The following is a 20,863-nucleotide window of genomic DNA, read 5'->3' as shown; positions in this document are numbered from 1 at the left end:
TGGCGAGCAAGAAAATCCCATGCTAAGTCCTATTGAGGACTCAGATTATCTCTCTTTTTCTTTTGGCAGCAAAGCTTGCAGGGTTATAGTTCCCCAACCAAGGATTGAACCCAGGCCCTCAGCAGTGAGAGTGCAGAGCGCTAACCCCTAGACCACCAGGGAATACTACAGATTATCATTTACATCAATCAACCTTCCCTTCAGAGTAAACTGAAGTCATTTCATAAGGTCAACAGTAAAAATCTGTGATATTTACTTAAAAGATGAGAACATCACAATGAATGTCATGTGAAAGAATTTGAAAAACAACCGAAAATAAAGACATATTTGTTAAAAAAAAAAATAGAAGGGGTGTTATATCTCAAAGCCTGTCCCTAGCAAATGTTTATACCCTCATTTGTAAACAGCGTCTGGCAATAGCAAAGGGAATCCGAAGGCCCCGGAAAGGCCGACGACTCCTCTGCTGGGGCAGTCACTTGCAGAAACATTCCTGGCTGGGGGCGCTGGCACTTACCTGGCTCCAGCTCAGACACGTGGCATTCCTCCACGGCTCCAGAGGGGCTGTGCACCTTTGCATCGATCTTGCCTTTTGCCCCGTTCAACCTTATAGCAAAGGAGGCTGGCTGATTAACTTTTAATCCCGATTCCTAGAAGTCAACACATGAGACTTGTTACAGCCCTTGGCTTTCTTGCTCAGTAGCACACACCATGCCAACCTAGGATTCCTAGCGGGGGGTAGTTCTCATGCAAATAGGCCTGGAACATGTTTTATTATATATTATCTGCCAACAAAAGAGCAGGTGAGTAATTCCACATTTCCAGCATTAAATATAGGAAAGCAGAGATAAACATCTGCACAGTCTTGTATCTAAACCATCTTGACTCAGACATGGTTCCTGGGTTTGGAGACTCGAGACATCCTGGTCAACAGGATTACAGTTTCAGCATCCCAAAGAAACCTGTACAAGCCAGAAAACCCAGGATCTTCCAGATCCACCCCCAGCAACCACCAAAAAAAAAGAAAGACGAAAAAAACCCTTCCATTCTCCACCCCAGTTTTAGAAGTAACCTAGCAGCTGATAAAACCATGCAGTCACTAACATGAACAAAGTTTTTTTTTTAATCTCATGGGTGGAGATGGAGAGAACTTTTAATAAATCTGTAAAGGGCTACCCATGATTTTTCTTTCAAGCAGTACTGCACAGTGGTTAAAAATCAACAGGACCTGGGGTTGCTGCCGTTTCCTAGGTATGTAACTACTGCTGAACCTCTCTGAGCCATAGTTTCTTCATCTGTAAAAATGGGCATGATAACTAAAATCTACCTCAGAGAGCTGGTGCAAGGATTAAACGAAGTTGTGCATTCAAGGCACTCAGCATAGGACCTGGCCCATACATCGAATAGTTTTAAAACAGAAATGTCAGCTTCTCCTTATATATTAACACACATTTAGAAGTTTTCAGTGTCCCCCCCTCCACCAAAAAAAAACATGGGAGAAGTATAGCTTTTGCTCTTTACTGGATGAGTTTCACTCTCCATGGTTTCGCCTGGAAATTGTATCCTCTGCTGGGAAAAAGGGATTAGAAGTTCAGATGCTTGAGGTATTTCAAGATTGGCCAGTCCTGAAGAGCAAAATTTTACAAGGCAACAGTTTTGATGTAAACTTGGTCGGACGGCTACTCAGATGATAACTCTCAAGCAGCACGGCTCATACTCAACGTGCCACCGAGGCACCCGAGGGTCTTGTGAAAATGCAGATTCTGATTCAGTAGGTTGGGGCCAGAGCCTGGGATTCCAGGTTTCTAGTAAGTCCCCATGCGATGCTGAGGCTGCTGGTCCAAGGATTACACCTTGGCAAGGCGCTAAAGCAGTGCCGTCTAGTTGAGTAGTCACTACTCACATGTGGTTTTATATATATATATATATATATAAACTGAAATATATATATAAATAAATATATATATAAGCTGAAATCAGTTCAACTGTAAAATTAAGTCCCTCAGTTACACTAGCCACATTTCAAGTGCCCAAGAGTTGCAAGTGGCTCACGGCTGCCCCTGGAGATATGGGACATTCCCACTGTTGCAGAACATTCTACTAGACCGAGCCGCCCTAGAGTTACAGACGAGGGAGGAACGAACCCAAAATTACAGAGTCTTTGATCACCAGACCACCCCCATCCAACCGCCTCCCCTACAGAATGCCAGCCGACTCCAATTTTCTAAAAAGTCTCAAACGCGAGACAAAAACAAGCCTGTCTTTCCTAACCAGGCCCAGATGTTGCCATGTAGCCTGCTAGTAAACCTCCAGAAAATACTTTACATATCCCTTGGCATCAAGTAACAAGGGGAGAACAGGGGACCAAGTTGACACACAAGTCCGTCCTGTTGTGGCAGCGGGTTACACAAGCTTAATGGACACACCAGCCTACTGCACACTTATTTCAGTATTTCATGACCAAGCTGTCGTAAGAGGATTCGACAGAAGTCTCTTGGAGGTGACTACTCCACATCAGCTCCTTTTGGATGGAACCATTTACGTTACCTGAATCCGCTTGCCACTAAATCCTCAAGAGGGAGATAAACACCTCGGAAGATCCAAAAGAAATCTTCGAGATGCATGAAGGCAGCTCTGAGCCCCTCAACAAACGCTGGGTTTATCTCCCTCCGTAGGTTTTAGTTAAGTTGGCCACAGAAGCGACTTCTGTTAAGAAGCCTTTAAATGAAACACAAGAAAAACATCTGCACTGCCATGACCAGTCAGCACCCGTGGCACTCACCGGAGGCCGCTCCAATCTGCAGACTGTGACTCTGGCTGGGGTTCTGATTGGGTTCCCTAATGTTGGGGACAGCTAGCAGTACCAGTTTCCCTTCAGGAAGAGTCAGACTCTCAAATATTTTAAACCGAGTGCATGGACCCAGGTCCAAAGATACCAATCATCAATCTGAGATACAAGGATGAGTTTTCATCCATCCATTATTTTCAAGACCCAGGGGCCACCGATGGTTCTAGAGAAATCCGTTTAACCAGAAATCATCTTTTGGGATTCTGGTATTATTTCACAGCCAAATTGCTATAGCTGACTCAGACAGCTAGTTATCTTCAGTGTCCTAAGACCCAAAGGGATCCCCAATGTTCTTAGTTTGCTGAAGACTCTAATGCAACCTTGAATGGTGTGCCCTCTTTAAGCCAGGGTGAGAAACTGCACTTCCTGACATTCTAATAGGTTGGGCTACGTAACCACCTGCCACAATGCCAGGACTGGCATTAAGGTGGCGGCTATTAAGAGCAAGGTTCTGGAGCCTCACTCTAGCTGGCTCCTATGAGCTGTATATTCTCTGCACCTCAGGTTTTCTATCTTTAAAAGGAGGGTCAAGAAAAACCTATTCACCAGGCTGTTGCAAGGACTGGGAAGTAACACCAATACAATTCTTAACACAGTGGCTTGCACACACTTATAAATAAATCAGCCTCGTAAAAGAAATCACAATTGACTTTCTCGAGGAAAAGGAAGCCAATGATAGCAAGCTGAACATCACAGAACTGTTAGTTTTGCGTTTGTTTTGTTTTAAAAGCCTTCCTTATCCCTTAACCAACGATTAACAGGCCTTCTTTGTTTCTCTTGGATAAATATTTAGAAAACAAACTCATTCCCAAATGCTAAGGAGTTTTGTTGACCATGGCTGCTTTTTGCTTGCCCCAACAGTCTCCTGTCCTAAATGTGACTCTGCCCCGGGAAAGCTCCCCTACGACTGGCGGCATCTGTGGTCAGAATGCGCCGGGGCCCTTGGCACAGAGTCGGAGATTGAAGGGGCCGTGGGAGTCCAGGGCCTCACTGGTCAGGCTGTGGCCAAGGAGATGGATGTTTCCTTGCGTCTCACCTGAAGGCTCAGAACAGTGAGGCGACGGGCGTCGTCCGAGGGCGCGATCACCGGCACCACATAGGGACTTTCGGGAATATGCTCGTCATTGAACTTGATGGAGACCTCGTAGTTACCTGTGGGCAGAGGAGAGTCCCACAGTGTCAGAGATCCCGGGAGGGCAGTCCCAGAGCAGCTGCCTGGTTCTGGGAGAAGAGAGACCCCCCGGCACAGCCCACAGCACCCCCTGCCCATGGCTGTATAACTGGCTGGTTCAGAGAGGGTCACCCGGCTCACACCAGGCCAATGCGATTTTTGTAGTTGAATGAGGGCACGTATTCTTTTATTTTTTTTCCATCTTAGATACTGTGTTTAACAATTTCAAAGACTAAATCACTGAAGTGTGTCTTTTGTGCTTTGCCTGCGTATATGTGAGCCCATACACACATCAACATCTGGCCTGTATGCCCAATTTCTTTGCAAAAGAGAGGCTTATGACCAAGCGTTGTATCAGAAATTATATACTTAAGAATAAGAATGTTTCATGTAGCCAGGATCCCATTATTGATCCTGAACGATGAAGAGTAGGACAGAAACTGTGACAACAGGGGTAGAAGCAGAGTGATGACTAAAGAAAGTTCAAAGAGGAAGGGCGGGGACCCTTAACCTGGACCCAGCAGGGCTGCTGCACGAAGGTCTGTGCGCAGGACTCAGGAGATCCAAACTTGGATGGGAGAAACCTGTATCTTTATTTCTACTAACCCCTAACTGTACTTCAGCATTGCCCTCTCCTAGAAATGCTGACAAGAAACCACAGTGCATTAAGAATTGTGATTTTTGTCACCAAAAAACAATCACTTTTCAGTTTTATATGTATCCTGACACAGCAGTTATACTCATTACCACTTAGAAACTACAGGAGTTAACAGACCATCACCGAGTCATATGATTTAATGTATTCATGAAAACCTGTATATATTGCTAAGTTACTTATCTCTTCCTTTAAAAAGATTTTGAAAACAATACTTTAATTGATTTCTTTTATGATCCAAAGAAATTTATTTCATGTGTTTAAAGATATTTCCTGAGATGGTCCCCAGGGCCCTCACCAGATGCCAAAGAATCCATGGCACAGGACAGGTTGAAACCCCTGTTCAAGGGAGCTCAGAGGCTGAGGCCCCTCTTCCGGGGCAGACACACCGGCCACTGGTGAAGGGCGGGTCAAGAGAGGCTGCTCAGTGGGGACAATGAACCAGCTGAACAACAGCACACAGAGTGAGGCCAAGAGAGAGGCCAAGAGACAGGGAGAACAAGAATTCCTGCCCCTGCAAGGCCTGGAGGATACACCACAACTGGATTTCTAGGAGACATGCCCATGTGCCCATACAGAAAAACTCCTCTTCTACTGGTGCTGGCCTGACGAGTTTCTATTCCTTACAACCAACCATCCCCAAACAAGGATGATGTCCTCCATTGGCCCCTGAGTACCTACCAGGTTCCTGGGCAATATAAGACACACCACAAGATCCGTTTTTATGGTCATCGAATGTAATCTCGGCCTTACTGGGGCCCTCCACGGCAATGGAGAGGCCCCCGGCGCCTGCCTCCCGGGTCCAGATGCTGAACTCCGCTGAGACAGAGAAACATCTGGTCAGTGACTGAGCCCTGGTGCTGGGTTTCGTTTGTTCCCAGCGCTTTCCTCTTTCTCTAATCCCAAGCAGAGCCCAAGCAAGGGCACTGCAGATGTGTGCTAAGCACCATCCGTGACTACACAAAGTTCATGGCATCAGAGCGTCTTTTGAATACACGCAAACCAAGCCAGAACAAGATGAGATTGTGCAGACTGTACAGATTTTCCCACCCAGCAACCACTACTGCAAGGGACCACTGCCATCAGTTTTAAAGAATTCTAGCATGTTCCATACCTGCAAGATGCTCTGCAAACAGTTTCATGACCCTGATCCTCTCTGAGACACTCACAGCACTCACCCTTAAATTACAGGCTCCAAGAAGTCCCTCAGGGAGACACTTGTTTAGTTTTGGATTAGCAAGCAACTCCCAAATGTCTTTAGCCACGGAAGCCTTGTTTTAAAGAAAGCCCCTTCATACCACCAGTCAGAATCACACATACAAAGTCTTCCTTTCAGCACAGGGTGAAGGGTACAGGGTGCTCACGCTGCCAGGCTGAGCTCAGTCTTCTCAAACAAAAAGAAAGCTGCCCAGAACGCTCACCCGGAACTCCGGCTTCTCCTCGCTCCAGGCCAGGGCCGCCTGCCCGGACCTTGTGGGCACCCCCCTCGCCCAGCGGCCCCACAGTGAACTGGAAGGGGCTGCCAGTGACGTGCTGGCCACGGTACTTGACGCTGACGGTGTGAACGCCCATCTCCTGGGGCACGAACCGGACGCAGTGCGAGTTCTTCCCCACCGGCACGATCTCCGCCTCGGTCACGCGGCCAGAGGGGCTGGTGACGTGGGCTGACATGTCACTGCTGTCAATTTCTGAAAGGGGGCAGGGAGAAACAGAAGGGTCAGGACAAGGGCCTGAGGTGGAACAGGACATGCAGGGCAAGCAGAAGAAGGCAAAGTGAGTGCAGCCCAGGGGTGTGGGGTGCTCAGGCTTCCTCTCATCCCAGCTGGATGCTTGCCCTCCTGTCTCCCTCAAACCCCCGGGTGCTTGTGGTCAGCATGGAGAGAGCAGGGCCCCTCCGGCCACTCAGTGCAGAGAACGTTCTGGGGGCACTGTACAGCCCTCCTGGCTGGAGCTGAGTTAATTCAGTCAGAAGTAACTCAGAGTTAATTCCATACAGAGGTATCAAACCAGAGCCTGAGCTGATAGTCACAGGGTGTAAATAACAACGATGATGGCTCAGATGTTTCTAAGCCAACGTGACATGGGGCTATCGGCATGCTTACAGGGGCTCTTTTCCACAGGTAACAACACAAAAAGCACTGTCAAGAAGCACTGGCATTTCTTCTAGGTAACAAGTCTAAATGCATTTAGAGGAGAAAGTGAACTTGGGTTGGTTCCAGTGGCAAAGGGAAAACCACGCGTGAGCAAAGCTTTGAGCAAACTGAAGACCAGAGGCTGCGCTTCCAGAAACACAGCGCCTTGGGTCCCCAGCATTAGGAAGCAGACTGTGTCTGTTCCACACGACGTGCTCAGCCATGCCAGCGACTTGTGCTTGCATGACACGGTGGAGTCAGGCGTGCCGCAAGCAAGGTGACCAAGTAATGCCATCATCGAGGGCAGCACAAAACCGCATCCTGCAGCCCTACGGGTTCCGGGTAGCAACTCATGACTCTGAGCCCTGAGGATGCAGGAAGGAGGTTGAGGGGAGGTGTCCCCACACGGCCTGGGTCTGCAGGGCCTCTGCTCCCTTCTAGTTGGCGAGAGGGGATGCTTTAGGTAAGGAGGGGGAAAGTGAGTCTCCACCAGAGTCATCAGGGAACACTGAAAAGAGGAAGGAGTCAAGAGTCAGATGAGACTTTAGAGAAAGGGTAACCGTCCTCATCACACAAAGAGAAGACACAGACAGATAAAGGGAACAGGAAACATAATTCCCCAAATAAGGAAAGTGAAGAAATGAAAACACAGTTCATCTGCCCAGTGACTGGAGAAATGGAGCTGCAAACTTTCTTTCCATCAGACTGATCAGTGTGAGAATGTGCTACTCAGTACCGGTGGGGAAAGGGAGAAACACCAATATGTTTTCTGGAGGACTGGCTGCTGAGGCATAGCGGCATTTGAAATGTGTGAGCCCAGCAATCCCATTCCTGGGCATCAGTCCACCGTGATGAGAGATGTCACAGGGCACTGATTAAAGAGGTCAAGGGATGGAGATGAGAGTACCTGAAATGATGGTGTATGTACCTAGAGGTGAAATGGACTCTTACGCAGCCAATCAAAGATGATGGGGAAGTGTATTTTAGTGTGGAAAGATGCCTACAATATAGTGAGCAAGAACTGCATCAGTGTGACCAGAGATGGAACCTGTCTGTCTGGGAGGCTGGAGCCACCCAAGGTCCAGCTCTGGACCTCAAACATGAACCACAGTCTCCATGGACGGTGGGATACCAGGTGACACTTACTTCCCCCGGTTTTGAACACATGAACTTTCTTTCTTTTTTTTGACCACATGGTAAGGCATGCAGTATCTTAGTTCCCCAACCAGGGATTGAACCAGCGCATACTCCCTGCAGTGGAAGTTTAGAGTCTTAACCAGCAGACCACCAGGGAAGTCTGGCACATGAATTTTTATGATAATAATCCATGCATCTCTCTTTAAGGTCTCTTAGTCTGGACACTCCAGTAATGAGGTTTTTACCGACATCCAGAAAGGAAGAAACCATCAAGTATTGCTGCGAAGGCAGAGCAAATGGACATGGGACAAGTTAGGAAAGATGCGAGACACTGGAGTTTTATCTAGAAGCCAGAAGTTCATCACAACGTGAGCTTCATCTGAAGACTGTTTTTCTGTCCTCATAAAATCTACAACTCTACACACCGCATGCCAGAGGAGCCTCAAGTGACTTACACAGTCACTGCTTAATAGAAAGAAACTGGGCCACATTTCAGACAGACTAAGGCTGCTGACTGGCTAATTTGGGCAAAGGGCTAGCTGTGGCCCAGCCACCCACCCAGGCTCGCATCCCAGCCCTCATTCCAATTTTAAGAATGAAAGGGACAAATGGGAATCAGAAAGATGTCACTGGGCTGACACCTCTTTGCAAATATGAATATCAGTAGGGTCACTTCTCTCACTGTTAGTCCAGCTAACAGACAGTAAATTCTCAAAGCTTATCTATTTTTCCCCCATGGGATGTGATAAAGCTATTTTCACCTGGAAGAAGGATAAGTAAATAGATTTACTTTTCATGGATAGGCCTCTGTGAAAACAAGTAAATAAATAAAATTAAATTCAAAAAGTAGGAAATGGCAACCAACTCCAGTATTTTTGCCTGAAAAATCCCATGGATGGAGGAGCCTGGTAGGCTACAGTCCACGGGGTCACAAAGAGTCAGACACGACTGAGCGATTTCACTTTCACTTTCAAAAAGTAGTCCCCCATAGCAGACACGGACGGTACCTTCTGGGCCAAGCCCGGACTTGGATTCCAGTAGCGCCCACTGCCTGGACCCACGAGCCCCTCAGGCTCACCTGGGATTTTCAGGTTCAGGTCACAGATGCTGCCAACAGTGGCCACAGACGGGGCTCGGCTGGTACGGGTGATGCTCTCCTTGACTCTTCCCTCCCCGCTGATTTTCACGGTGAACGGGCTCCCTGCAAAAACCGAGAGGGCCCTTGAGAGCAGCCCAGAGCCCACAAACAGTGTCTACGGAAAACCAAGCAAGGGACGCGGACAGCAGAGAGACCACACGCACCAGGCACGTGCTCGTCAGCGAACTTGGTGGAGACGATATAAACCCCAGGCACAGTGGGGAAGTAGGAGACCTTGCAGGTGCCGTCCTCCAGGTCCTCGGTCTGGATGTCCACCTTGCTAGGGCCTTCCACCGCCAAGGAGATGCCTCCGTAACCTGCAACACAGTTGCCCGGGGCCGCTGTGACAGCAACTCATCACCAAGGGGAGCATAAAGGACCTCCACCCCTGCAAATGCTCCAGACAACAGAAAAGACAGTAACAGTGGCCCTGTGGGACAGCCCTGGGCAGAAGAGTCAACTACAGGTTTCTGCACTGAAATAAATAACCTGGCTGAATATGGCCTTGACCATACCTTTTTCTCAAGGCTCTCTACTAACATCCCACCGACCACCTGGGGAAGATACATTCCCCCTATGCCTCCAAGAAAGGCATGCACTGCCTGGAGGTTTATTACCAGCTGCAGGCCTGAGAATTTGACATTTCTAACTGCTCCTAGATGCCTTGGCTGTCCTGCCAGGGACCCACTAAGACAGCAGATTTAAAGCTTTAAGAACTTGAGGAATCAACAGAGAACATCAGCCTATCAGGACCAGAAATTCTCCAGCTCCTTCCCTGGGGAATGTGACTTTGTCCAGAAGTCAGTGAAGCAGTCCTTCACTCACGAAGGCAGAAGATCATGACTCTGGAAGGTGGAGTAGCTTGGAGCACGCCAAGCTAATCCAGACCATCCAAGAGCAAACAGGAAGAAACTCCTCATTTCCTTGAAAGTCCTGCTCAGCTAAACATGACCTTGGGCCAGCTGGCCCAACATTCTTAGCTTAGGATGAGGCAAGGAGACCCTGGGAAGCTGAGAACAATGGTGGGAGTATCGATAATGAAGCAGCTCACGCCTAACCCTGGGCTGCAATGATAACCATGTCTAAAGATCGATAGCTTGAAGGATGCTTAGAAAGAAAAGAAAGCTGGCAGGATAAAAAGGCAAAACAATCTGAGCAAAAGAAGCCAGTTCCAAAGGACTGGGCCTCTTCCCCTGGGTCCACCCCCATACACACCTGCATCTCTCGTGTCCACAATGAAGTCAGACATCTCGAAAGTCCGGCCTTCTGACAGGCCACGGCCATAGACTTTGGCTCTGCGGGCATCCCCAATCTCCGACTGGACCACCATGATGGATACGGGGCTGTTGGCCACGTGGTTGCCGTTCTTCTTGATGCTGACCAGGTGTTCACCCACCTCCCGGGGAATGAAGGAGATGCCTGGACCGGAGCACAAATTGGGGTTTGTGGGTGGGAGGGTGAAGTAAAGGGGAGGAAGCAGAAGGGAGACAAGCTTGAAAGAATGGAAACAGGACTTCTTTCTTTACTTTCTAGCAATGTCCAAGAGGGTTGTCAACATTCCAAGGTGGAAGTGTTTGGATTCTGACCATGCATGTGACCCAGCGGGTTTATCACATCATATTTCAGGATGCTACCAATCTCCCATGCAATGGCTGGGATCCTCGACATGGTGGGAATCCCCAGCTCCCACTCAAGATGGCAACCTGGGCTCACCGATGTGATTGTTGGGCAGCCTCTTCAGGAGACAAGGCTCGTCACGACCGGACGGGGCCTTGATGCTGGCCGTCAAGGTGCTGAGGTCAGTCTCGCTGATGTCAAGCAAGAAGTCGGCGGCTGAGCCCAGCTTCACCTGAGAGCACCGTCTGCTGTCGTCTGGGAAACACCACCCCAACACAGCTCGGTTACACATGGTCACCCTGACTCTCCAGAGCCCTCATATCACACACCATTTACAGGTGGATAGGCAAGAATTAGTTAAGCAAAGTTAAGTGGAAAAAAAAAAAGTGCCCCAGACAATGATTAGACCTAACCAAGAAAGAATGATTGCTACTTATGCCTGGTTACTGGGAAGACTAGTAGCTGGCAGGAACTAGAGACCTGGGTCCACACAGACCATGTTTATATCCCACTGAGAGCAGGATTCAAACACACAGCACAATGGGAGTCAGGAGCAGAGCTCTGAGTCAGATAATCTCCACCTGAATCCCAGAATACCCATGAACCTAGCTGAGCCGCTGTCTTTCCAACCCTCAGTTTCCCCATCATTAAAAGGGAGACAAAAATCTATCTAGGAGTGACGTTGATGGGCATCTTTGAGCTCATTCACTCATGCAATACATATTGTTTGAATGCCTCTCTTTGAGGGCTTCTTTTTTGGACCCTGAAGTCAGACTGGAACAAATAAGTGCCTGAAATATGGTGCGCTTGCTTTTCCTGGGATTGCCAGCTGAAGGAGGAATTTAGCCCATCCAGTGCTGGCCTTGCACCCCTAGTTTGTTCCCAGGGAGTTGCTGTGAGACTTAATCTCAGACTTATGCCTAGCCTGCTGCTCCAGGTCTGAGGGGAGAGGTCCTTATCGGAGCAGAGCCTCCAGGAAGCCAGGCGACTCTACCTGTGATCTTGGCTGTGAAGGGGCTGCCAGGGATGTGTTTGTCATTGTACTTGACCAGGATGCTGTAGTCGCCCGGCAAGGTGGGCAGGTAAGTCACCGTGCACGTCCCATCTTTGTTGTCAATACAGCTGATTTCGGCCTTTGAGGGTCCCTCGATAGCCAAGTCCAGGCCACCTGTGAATGGGAGGAGAGGGAGAGACCATCAGGGATAGGGTTTCTTTGTTTTAAAGTGGATCATCACTCATCTGGAACAGCCCTGATGCCAGGACAGACAGACAGACACAAGCCATGGAAGCCACAGGCAAGGCACGTAGGTCAGAATAAAGTGATTGACACACAGTGTAAGTGTCACAGGGAGGACACTCCACCCTCTGAATTCTTCCTGCAAGTGACCCAGAGGTTCTGTTCTTCCAGATGTGTGGGACGAGGAAGGGATGGAACCCCACAGGCCAATCACACATACAGGAGACAGTGTCACACACAGACTCACTGCTGGTTGGCTGATGCCACCAAGAAGATCCCATTGGAACCACACATGAGAAATGTCTGTGGTGACAGAGAGCACAGGCATAGAGCTTTATCTAGAATAAACTGCTACATCATTCACGTGGCCCTGGGGATACATGTATAGGTACAAAAAAAGAAAAATGGTATCTAATGAAATACACTTAAATTTCAGGCGAGTCACCAACAACACTTCATAGTATGACTGTGACTTTAATCAGAACATAAAGGACTTTAAAATTTCAGTTTCGGGTGAAAGACAGAGGAGCTCTAATAAGAGATTCATATGAGAGAAAAGACAAGATAGATGCTACCATTCAGGAGTCTTATTTTTAAAGGCTTCCGTGGAATTGCATTCCCTAAACTCTCTGATAGCCCAGAACTACAGTACCTTCTCCGGCGTCTTCGGTGACGATGGTGAAGGTGGCGGTTTTGTTGGCCACTCCGTACACCAGGCCGGGGCCGTACGCAGACACGCTCCCACTGTTGGGGTAGTTCACGTAGAACTGGAGGGGGCTCTCTGGGTTTGCAAAGAACACACACAGTGTTGGAACTCATGAAGGATGATTCACCTAACAGCAGGGGAAGGCATGTCCTGAGCAGAGCAGAAGCAAGAGGAAACTGCGGGGCTCCATCCTAGGACACCAAGGCGGGGCTCCTCACTGTGGACCCTTCTGTGATCACACGAGACGAACAGTCCTGAGCTGGAGGGAACAGCTCCACAGGGTGGGAATGACCCCCACTGCATGGAACGTGACTGGGAGGGCCTTTGGGAAGGACATTTGCTTCTGGCTTTCAAAATTTGTGCGTTCAGCCCCAGGAATCCATCTCACTGTGGTCCTCTGGCCCACCTACTCCAACCCCCAACCCTGCACAAGGACTTCCATTTTCAAAGTGGTCAGATGTAAATTAGGACAAGATGCCACAGTCCAATGATGGGGGGTTGGTTAAATAAACACTGGACTTGTAGGTCATTAAAAATAATGAGGGAGATCTATGTATACTAACTCAAGAGATTATCCACATGTGTTGCATTAAAAAGAGAAAAAGGTGTTTTTACTACTGTTTAATCTTTTATAAGACATACTTCACTTGCAATGAAAATACTTGTTCACCAAGTTGAAAGATGACTGGGTTTTTTTAGTATTTTAATATTAACCAGATCAAGGTAGGGAACTAGCAAAAGGGGAAAAATTAAAATTTAACAATTCTTCCTAAAACTTGTGTCCTTTTTTTGGTATGCTGGAGAAGGAAAGACTTTTATTTTATTTTATTTTTTAATATCTATTTATTTGGATGCACTGGGTCTTAGCTGCAAAGCATATAAACCCTTAGTTGTGGCATGTGGGATCTAGTTCCCTGACCAGGGATCAAACCTGGACCCCCTGCACTGGGAGTGTGGCGTCTTAGCCACTGGGCTACCAGGGAAGTCCCAAGGAAAGACTTTTAAATGGGAAATTTTTATTCTTTTATGCTTTGGCTAATTATGATTAATTAAATACTTGGTAAAAGTAGAAGAATAATAAAATAAATAATAAATAAAAAAAATAAATAGGATAATCGCTATATAATATTAATATCATATCTCATTATAGTAATACCATGTATAGTATTAATACCTGCTATAATATCTATATAATAACACCCTATATAGTAATATGGCGCTAGTGGTAAAGAACCTGCCTGCCAATGCAGGAGTCATAAGAGACTTGGATTCGATTCCTGGGGCAGGAAGATCCCCTGGAGGAGGGCATGGCAATCCACTCCAGTATTCTTGCCTGGAGAATCTCATGGACAGAGGAGCCTGGCGGGCTATAGTCCATATAGTAATACATACCCATTATAATAGATCCTTATGTAATATTAATACCATTATCCCAGTCCAAAATAGGACAAAATCGCATGTGTATTTGTTGGTATAGAGAGACAGTTGTGGAAGCAGAAAGAATATGGTAGAAAGACATTTTTTCACTTTTTCTGTATCTGCATCTTTAGAATATTTAAATAGAAGCAGGTAAATATACTGTTCCTTTGAACAAATATTATCCTTACACATAAACTAAATCAAACATCAAATTGGGAGAAATATTTGCAACTCCTATCACAAAGGGCTAATCTCTCCAATATTTAAATTGCCCTCAGAAACTGATATGACAAAGGTCAATAATTGAACAGAAAAATTGAGCCAAGGATACAAATGTCTAGTTCAAAGAAAAAGAAACAGATACAGTACTTAGCGATATAGAAAGTTGCTCAAGGTCACTCATAGGAGAAATGCAAACAAAGCAATAGTGTTTCCCAACTATCCATTTGGCGAAGATCTAGAAATTTGATGGCATATTCCACTGGCAAATTGGTGGAAAACCAGGTGCTCTGTGACATGGTGGGTGGATGTGTGGACAGGAGGAGGCTGGGTGAAGGGTGCTTTGCTGAGACCTGTCAAGCAGATGGCTGTGATTGCATCCTGCGATTTCTCCCCTGAAAACGAAACTCTCAGATACACCCTGTAGGTGTGAGAGGATGGATGTGAAAGGCTATTCACTGCAGCAGGACCAGTGGTCGCAAAAGGCAGGGAAGAACCCTGTCTCACGGACAAACAGTGCACACGTGATGTCCATCTGAGCGGTGAGACACTGTGAACACAGTCTACTGTATTCAGACGTACAAAGCTCTCCAGGTTATAACATTAGATGACAAGAGTAAGGTCGAAATAATGAGCAGTGAACGCTACTGTTTACAAAACAAACAAAGGGGGATTAAAAATCTGTATTCCCGTCTCTCGAAGGGTCTTAAAACTTATTTGGAAATCTAACGTAAAAAATCAGTAATGATAGGGTTCAAGGAGAGGGCAGATAGGGGATATGGGTGGGAAAGAAACCTTCCTCCACATCATTTTTAAATTATCTGGCTAGGTTACATACTTAAAATATTACACTAAAAAATAAAGAACTATTTAAACAATTTAAAGAAAAAGAAAGTAACACTGTGCTGGGCTTCCCCAGTGGCTCAGTGGTAAAGAATCCGCCTGCAGTGCAGGAGATGCAGGAGGTTCCATCCCTGGGTTGGGAAGATCTCCTGGAGGAGGGCATGGCTAACCACTCCAGTATTCTTGCTTGGAAAATCCTCACGGACAGAGGAGCCTGGTTGGTTACAGTCCAACACGTCACAAAAATCCGGACGCAGCTGAGCACAAGCACACATGTGCCACCAGATGGAGGTGAAATGTGAGCTGGCTTTCCTTGTCAAGGGCAGAGTGACAATAAAACAACACATCCTCTTCTCACAACCTCTTCTCCTGTCCCAAACCCTGATGCTGCTTCAGGCTCTGCAGGCCAGGCTGGAAAGTCCCTCGACAAGTCTCACATTTTTTCTCCCTGCTTCATCCCTTGGCCATGCTAGGCACAGTGACAAAGACAGACAATCCCAGACCGAAGGGCCTGCACTGTGACCCAGGACACTCAGCCGCATTGTCCCTGCTGGCAGTTAGCCGGATCTGCTGGGGTCACAGGCTGCTTGGTTCTGCAGGGAGGCCCACACTGCATCCGCAAATCTGCCACCAAGAACCGCACGGCATCTGACTGAATGACTGAAGACAACCTCCCGGGTGTTTCCGCCCTGACTCCTGCAGTTTTGCGGGGCCGCGCGGCAGCGGCACGGAACCCGACTCACCAGGAATGTGGCTGCCCATGTACTTGATGTGCATCTCGTGGAGGCCAACCTCCGTGGGGGCGTATCTGACAGTGACTGTGCCGTCCTTGTTGTCCACAATCTCGGGCGTGGCCGTCTTCCCGGAAGGCATGTGGACCTCTCCTGTTGGAGCACAGGAGACAGGGCGGTGACCCCACCAAAGACTGTCCCTGGAGGAGCCGAGCACAGAGGCACAGGTGGCCTTCACAACAAAGGTTCTCAGACTCAAGAACACTTACTGCTGCGTAAAACACCAAGCTCCATAACAGGAAGCAGAGACACACCTGCCTTCATTCTGTTCTCTTATGTTTCTACAAAATGCAGGAGGCAACTCACAAGCAAATCGTCTTTTGAACTGACAGCCATTAGAAGCTTAAACAGGACTTGAGAAGACCACGAGACCAATCAGATCAGTAAAGCATCAAGTCAGAGAGAAGCAGGCAATGAAAGAAGGCAAGGAAAAGTAACTCTTACACAGCAGACCTCAGGGACAATGTCACATCTGGAAGAGTGGAAGAGGAAGAAAAGGCAGGAACAGGCCGGGGAAGAGGAACCTGACAATCGAGAGAGATATCAACACAATGGCTCTCCCCCTATAGACAATTTCTGGCCCTTTCTTCAGCATGCAAGTTATAAATGAACCCGCTCTTCAGAAACACACAGAACATTCTGTGATCTCAGGGGCTCATGGACCGACTCCCTACAGCCAGGGATGCTGGGTTCTGAACCCAGGTCTGGGGAACAGGTGGAACCAGCCCCTGGGTACCGTATGGATAGCTAGTGAGAGCCGGTGAGGACAAGAGGGCTTTCCCAATAGCGCTTACCGGTGATTTCTCCTTTCCTGACTGCAAATGGAATGACCAAGTCGAAAGGCTTAAATCCCAGGCCGTTCATGTTGCTCACTGGGACATAGGCCTCTTCTGTTACCTAGAAACAGGAAGTAGCGGTCACTGGGTAAAGTGGACAACACCTCCCCAGTGTGGGCTGAGGAAGCTGCAGGGGGCGGGTCAAAGCAACTGGGAATTTTGCAAGCTCGTCCAGCCAGGATTCAAGGATATGGCTGCCCATGCATTGTGGGCTTTGCTAACTGGCTCTGGGGCCAGAGTGGACAGCACCTGAGGGATTGGAGGAGTCATGCTGACCAATTGCTAAAAATTCCTAGGCTGTTTGGTTGTGAAATTCCCAGCAGTGCCCATGAGGAAAGTGGAAAAGTGAGAGACAGCAATGTCTGTGAGTCCCAAGAGGTTCCACCTGGAAAGGTTTAGTTGCTGGTGGCCTGGAAAAGAAGGTGCATTTTAAGTGGCAGAAAGGAGCAGCAGTGGCTTTCTCCCTGAACAGAAACCAGATGTGCAAGTGGCGGCTTTGAGAGTCAGCAGGGGGGCTGAGAACAGCTGTCCGTCTTTCTCTTTAAATGTGGAGACCAACTACACCGAGCGTGATCACAGACATGGGTGCGGGCGATTCGTGGAGCGCAGACGATGACACGGGTGGGTCTCATTAGAGAGAAAGCGGGGGTCATGGTGATGGGCTGATCAGTGGGGACAAACCAATGACCAGGACACCCAGAGGGCTTAAGCAGTCCCCCAAAAGCAGGCTGTAGCTTTTCTAAAATGAAGGGTGAGTAAACACAGACGTGGAAAAGGGAAAACGTAAAAACAAAAACCAAAAGTGTACCCAGGGCCTGAATCCAGGGGGACATGCATTTACCGGTACTTCCTTCACAGCTGCGACTTCCCCATCTGTGGCCTGGTCAGTGGCAAATGCAAGTTAGTTGGGAATCACACTGGAGGGACATCACTACTCAGTAGATTCTACCACCTAAGGTCTCCCCTCCACCCCCATCTATTCTGCCCAGCAGGGACCCACTCACTGCAGCGGGAGCCCATATTCTTCCCTCCCTTTATGGCCAGCCAGCTGGCCTCCTCTCTTCAAATTTCATATCCACCTGCCCCCTGGACCCATGACGCCGCTTCTAGGAAGCAGAACTAGCGGGAGAGTCCATAGGTATGTGATGTATGCAAGGGATTTTACTGGTGCTATTCATTGTTGGGAGAGGCTGAAACAACCCACATGTCCCTCTGTAAGGGAGCTGGTTAAGGAAATTATGTAAGTGTGCACAGCGGACCCCAGTGTAGCCACTCTGAAAAGGTGATCAAGTCTGATCAATTAATATAGAAGGGCATTTACAGCACATTGAGTGAAGGAAGCAAAATGCAAAGCAATGTGCACGGTGTAACCTGATGTGTTGTTTTTAATATTTTGCCATTTATTTTTAAAAATTATTTATTTGGCCATGCAGCATGTGGGATCTTAGTACCTTGGCCAGAGTTCAAACCCATAGCCCCTGCATTGGAAGCACAGCATCTTAACTACTGGATCATCAGGGAAGTCCCTGACGTATTCTTGGTGGTGTTGTTAATTTAGCCATGCCACATGGCATGTGGGATCTTAGTTCCCTGACCAGGGGTTGAACCTGTGGCCCCTGCATTGGAAGGATGAAGTCTTAACCTCTGGACCGCCAGGAAAATCCCGAAACTGATACGTTTCTTGTACAAGTTTTAAAAAAAAAACCTAACACTGGCCACCCCTGCAGCATGAGATTAGGAAAGGGGTCTCTTGTTACTTGGTATGCGTCGATACCTCCCTGGTGGTCCAGTGATTAAGACTCTATGCTTCCACTGCATGGGCCACAGGTTCCATCTCTGGTCAGGGAACGAAGACCACATGCCACACGGTACAGCCAAAACATAAATAAAAATATAAGAACTAGAAATCCTCCCCTATGGAGGAAAACTTCTGTGCCCAAGTTTGGTCTTTCCTGTGAATTCTGGCATTTCAGAAAGGTGCTTCACTTACAAAGGCAGCTTGGTAAACTTCAACATTTGAAACAGCCCTATTCCCCAATTCCCGGACTGTCTCAGATTGGAGGCGAGTCCAGGACACCTCAGCCAGTAAGATCTTTCAATGGCTATGCTATAGCCTTTGATCAATGACTCCTCAATGGCAACAGGCAGAGAAGCTGCAAAACCCATGCCTTGCTGTGCGCACCCATGTGATGTATGTAAATGAACCAGCCTGCTGGGACTCCCGCACACATTGGCTACAAAGGAAGTACTGGATGTTCATGTCCCTTTGGCCCCAGGCCTATAGGGGGAGGCAGGGAAACTACCCACAAGAGGCCAATTAACAAAAAGTCACCCCAGCCAGGAAAGGCTGGAGCAAGTTCAAAGAATGAAGACCTAAATCTGTGCCCTGAGTGTCACCCCCTTCTGCCTTTGGCAGTCGCTGGGCGAGGAGGGGAGCATTTACACAAAGCAGTCTTGCTTTGTATGCATCCCAGGGCTGAAGAGACATTCATTCCTAAAGAGTTTGGCAGCCCCCACTTCAGGTTTCTGACTCATCTGCTAGAATGGTCCTTGGTGTTCTCTTCCAGATTTTCTCATTCCCACCCTCTAAATGTGGTCTCTAATCCCCAGCACATTACTCCAGTAGGATGGCAACCTCTGCCCAATCTAACCAACCAGAAAAGACTCCTGTGGGCTAAAACAGATCCTTAAAGCTACAACTGGGACTTCTCTGTAAATTAGGACATAAACTCTCTAGCTGCATCTCTTTCTCTCCTGAAGGAGAAAAACACTCCCAAGTCAACAGTGTCAAACGCTGACAAGAATCTCCATCCTTGAGACATAACAGGGCTCCAGGTCTCGGGCACAATGTTTACAGATAAGCAAACATCTATGGAAAAGAATAAAGGTACAGCTGTGTATAGAGTGGGAGACAGACGTGACCTTCTGCTGCGATGGTCTTCACGCCCTTCTCTGTTGCTGTGTAAAGTTAAATCATTAGAAGGAGCTTTGCAGGCCATGCACAGGGCCAGACCACCAAGGTCTGTGAACCTTGTGGTCTGCTCCTGTTACATCAAAGGACGTCAGTTAGGACAGTGCTCAGCGACAGTGCCGAGCAGGCAGTCTGAGTTCAGCAGACTTCAGTCTGCTCCCTGCTCCTATGTGGCATTTGTAACAGGGCCAACAATGCTTCGTTTTAGGGGTGAAATGAAGGACTGCTCCTAAGGTTTCTAACCCCTTTTCCTGGTGTAAGAACCTAGGTAATCAAAGGAAGATCTAAATGTCACTGAGACTTGAAAATTAAAGGGTCTAGCCATTCTCTGGCCCAGAGGATTTGCATAATGCCTTCCTTTTATTGCAGATGTTCCCAGCTTCAAAAGACAAGCTATTTCCCTCTCATCATCAAAGTTCTGAATCTTTCCAAAACACAACTGGAGGTACTTTGAGTCCTCGGACATGAGAGACAAGTCTCTAATATCAAGAGCATGGGAGCCTCTCTCCTCCAGGGGAGAAGGGAGGAGGAAGAACCAGCAGAAGGAAAAACTGTAATGTTTTACTTATGGACATTTTTTGGGTCAAAGTGTAATTTTTCTGAACTGGGCTTAGGCCACAACATGGCCTAAGACCCAGTAGCATGATGGATACTTTGATTGACAATATGATTCCTTAAAACCACTTAGAGACAAAGTGTCCCTGGGTCTCTAGAGATTATTGCAAGGTCCTGATTGCTTAAGGAGATTTTTTTAACAGAAAAAAAAAAACTGGCCCAGGAAGTCTCAGTTGGGGTTTAACAATCAGCAGCTGTTACTGTCTGTGCTAACAACTGCATGCTCTAGAGAAGGGAGTTTCCTTACCATGACAGTGAAGGGACTGTTGGGAATGTCGACGCCACCAAAGCGCACATAGATGACGTAGGTGCCCGGCTTGGCAGCTGTGTAGAAGATGTCATAGGTGCCGTCCTCATTCTCGATGACATCGGCCTCAGCCTCGGTGCCGTCTGGGGTCAAAACTGTGCAGGTCACTTTGCCCTTCCCGGCGGTCTTGGCATCGACCACAAAGCCCACTTCCTCGCCGGTTTTCACAGTAGAGGCGATTCCAGGCCCTGGAGAAAAGTTTAAGAGGAAAGTATGGGAGTTTA

The 20,863-nt window shown here is 47.8% G+C and overlaps 1 protein-coding gene across 7 annotated transcripts in view; it reads right to left on the bottom strand.

Annotated features, from left to right (window-relative positions):
• The window catches only part of FLNB (filamin B), a 139,702-nt gene that overhangs the window by 10,661 nt on the left and 108,178 nt on the right, over positions 1 to 20,863 (bottom strand). For 2 of the 7 annotated variants that reach the window (XM_027522759.1, XM_027522763.1), the window contains 14 exons: positions 20,580 to 20,827; positions 17,555 to 17,626; positions 16,705 to 16,807; positions 15,863 to 16,003; positions 12,585 to 12,713; positions 11,690 to 11,863; positions 10,792 to 10,950; positions 10,294 to 10,497; positions 9,243 to 9,395; positions 9,019 to 9,141; positions 6,093 to 6,359; positions 5,353 to 5,490; positions 3,882 to 3,997; positions 515 to 647 (listed from right to left, as the gene is read on the bottom strand). In XM_027522759.1, coding sequence (XP_027378560.1) covers positions 515 to 647; positions 3,882 to 3,997; positions 5,353 to 5,490; positions 6,093 to 6,359; positions 9,019 to 9,141; positions 9,243 to 9,395; positions 10,294 to 10,497; positions 10,792 to 10,950; positions 11,690 to 11,863; positions 12,585 to 12,713; positions 15,863 to 16,003; positions 16,705 to 16,807; positions 17,555 to 17,626; positions 20,580 to 20,827 — 2,160 coding nt within the window. Of the gene's footprint in view, positions 1 to 514; positions 648 to 3,881; positions 3,998 to 5,352; positions 5,491 to 6,092; positions 7,312 to 9,018; positions 9,142 to 9,242; positions 9,396 to 10,293; positions 10,498 to 10,791; positions 10,951 to 11,689; positions 11,864 to 12,584; positions 12,714 to 15,862; positions 16,004 to 16,704; positions 16,808 to 17,554; positions 17,627 to 20,579; positions 20,828 to 20,863 lie in introns of those variants that run through there. The other 5 variants (XM_027522761.1, XM_027522764.1, XM_027522762.1 and 2 more) reach the window with 3 other exon arrangements.

This window comes from Bos indicus x Bos taurus, chromosome 22 (genome assembly GCF_003369695.1).
Source record: "Bos indicus x Bos taurus breed Angus x Brahman F1 hybrid chromosome 22, Bos_hybrid_MaternalHap_v2.0, whole genome shotgun sequence".
In the NCBI taxonomy this organism is placed as follows: Eukaryota; Metazoa; Chordata; class Mammalia; order Artiodactyla; family Bovidae; genus Bos; species Bos indicus x Bos taurus.
The sequence above is the reverse complement of the archived record's forward strand: the minus strand, read 5'-3'. Positions and strand labels throughout refer to the sequence as shown.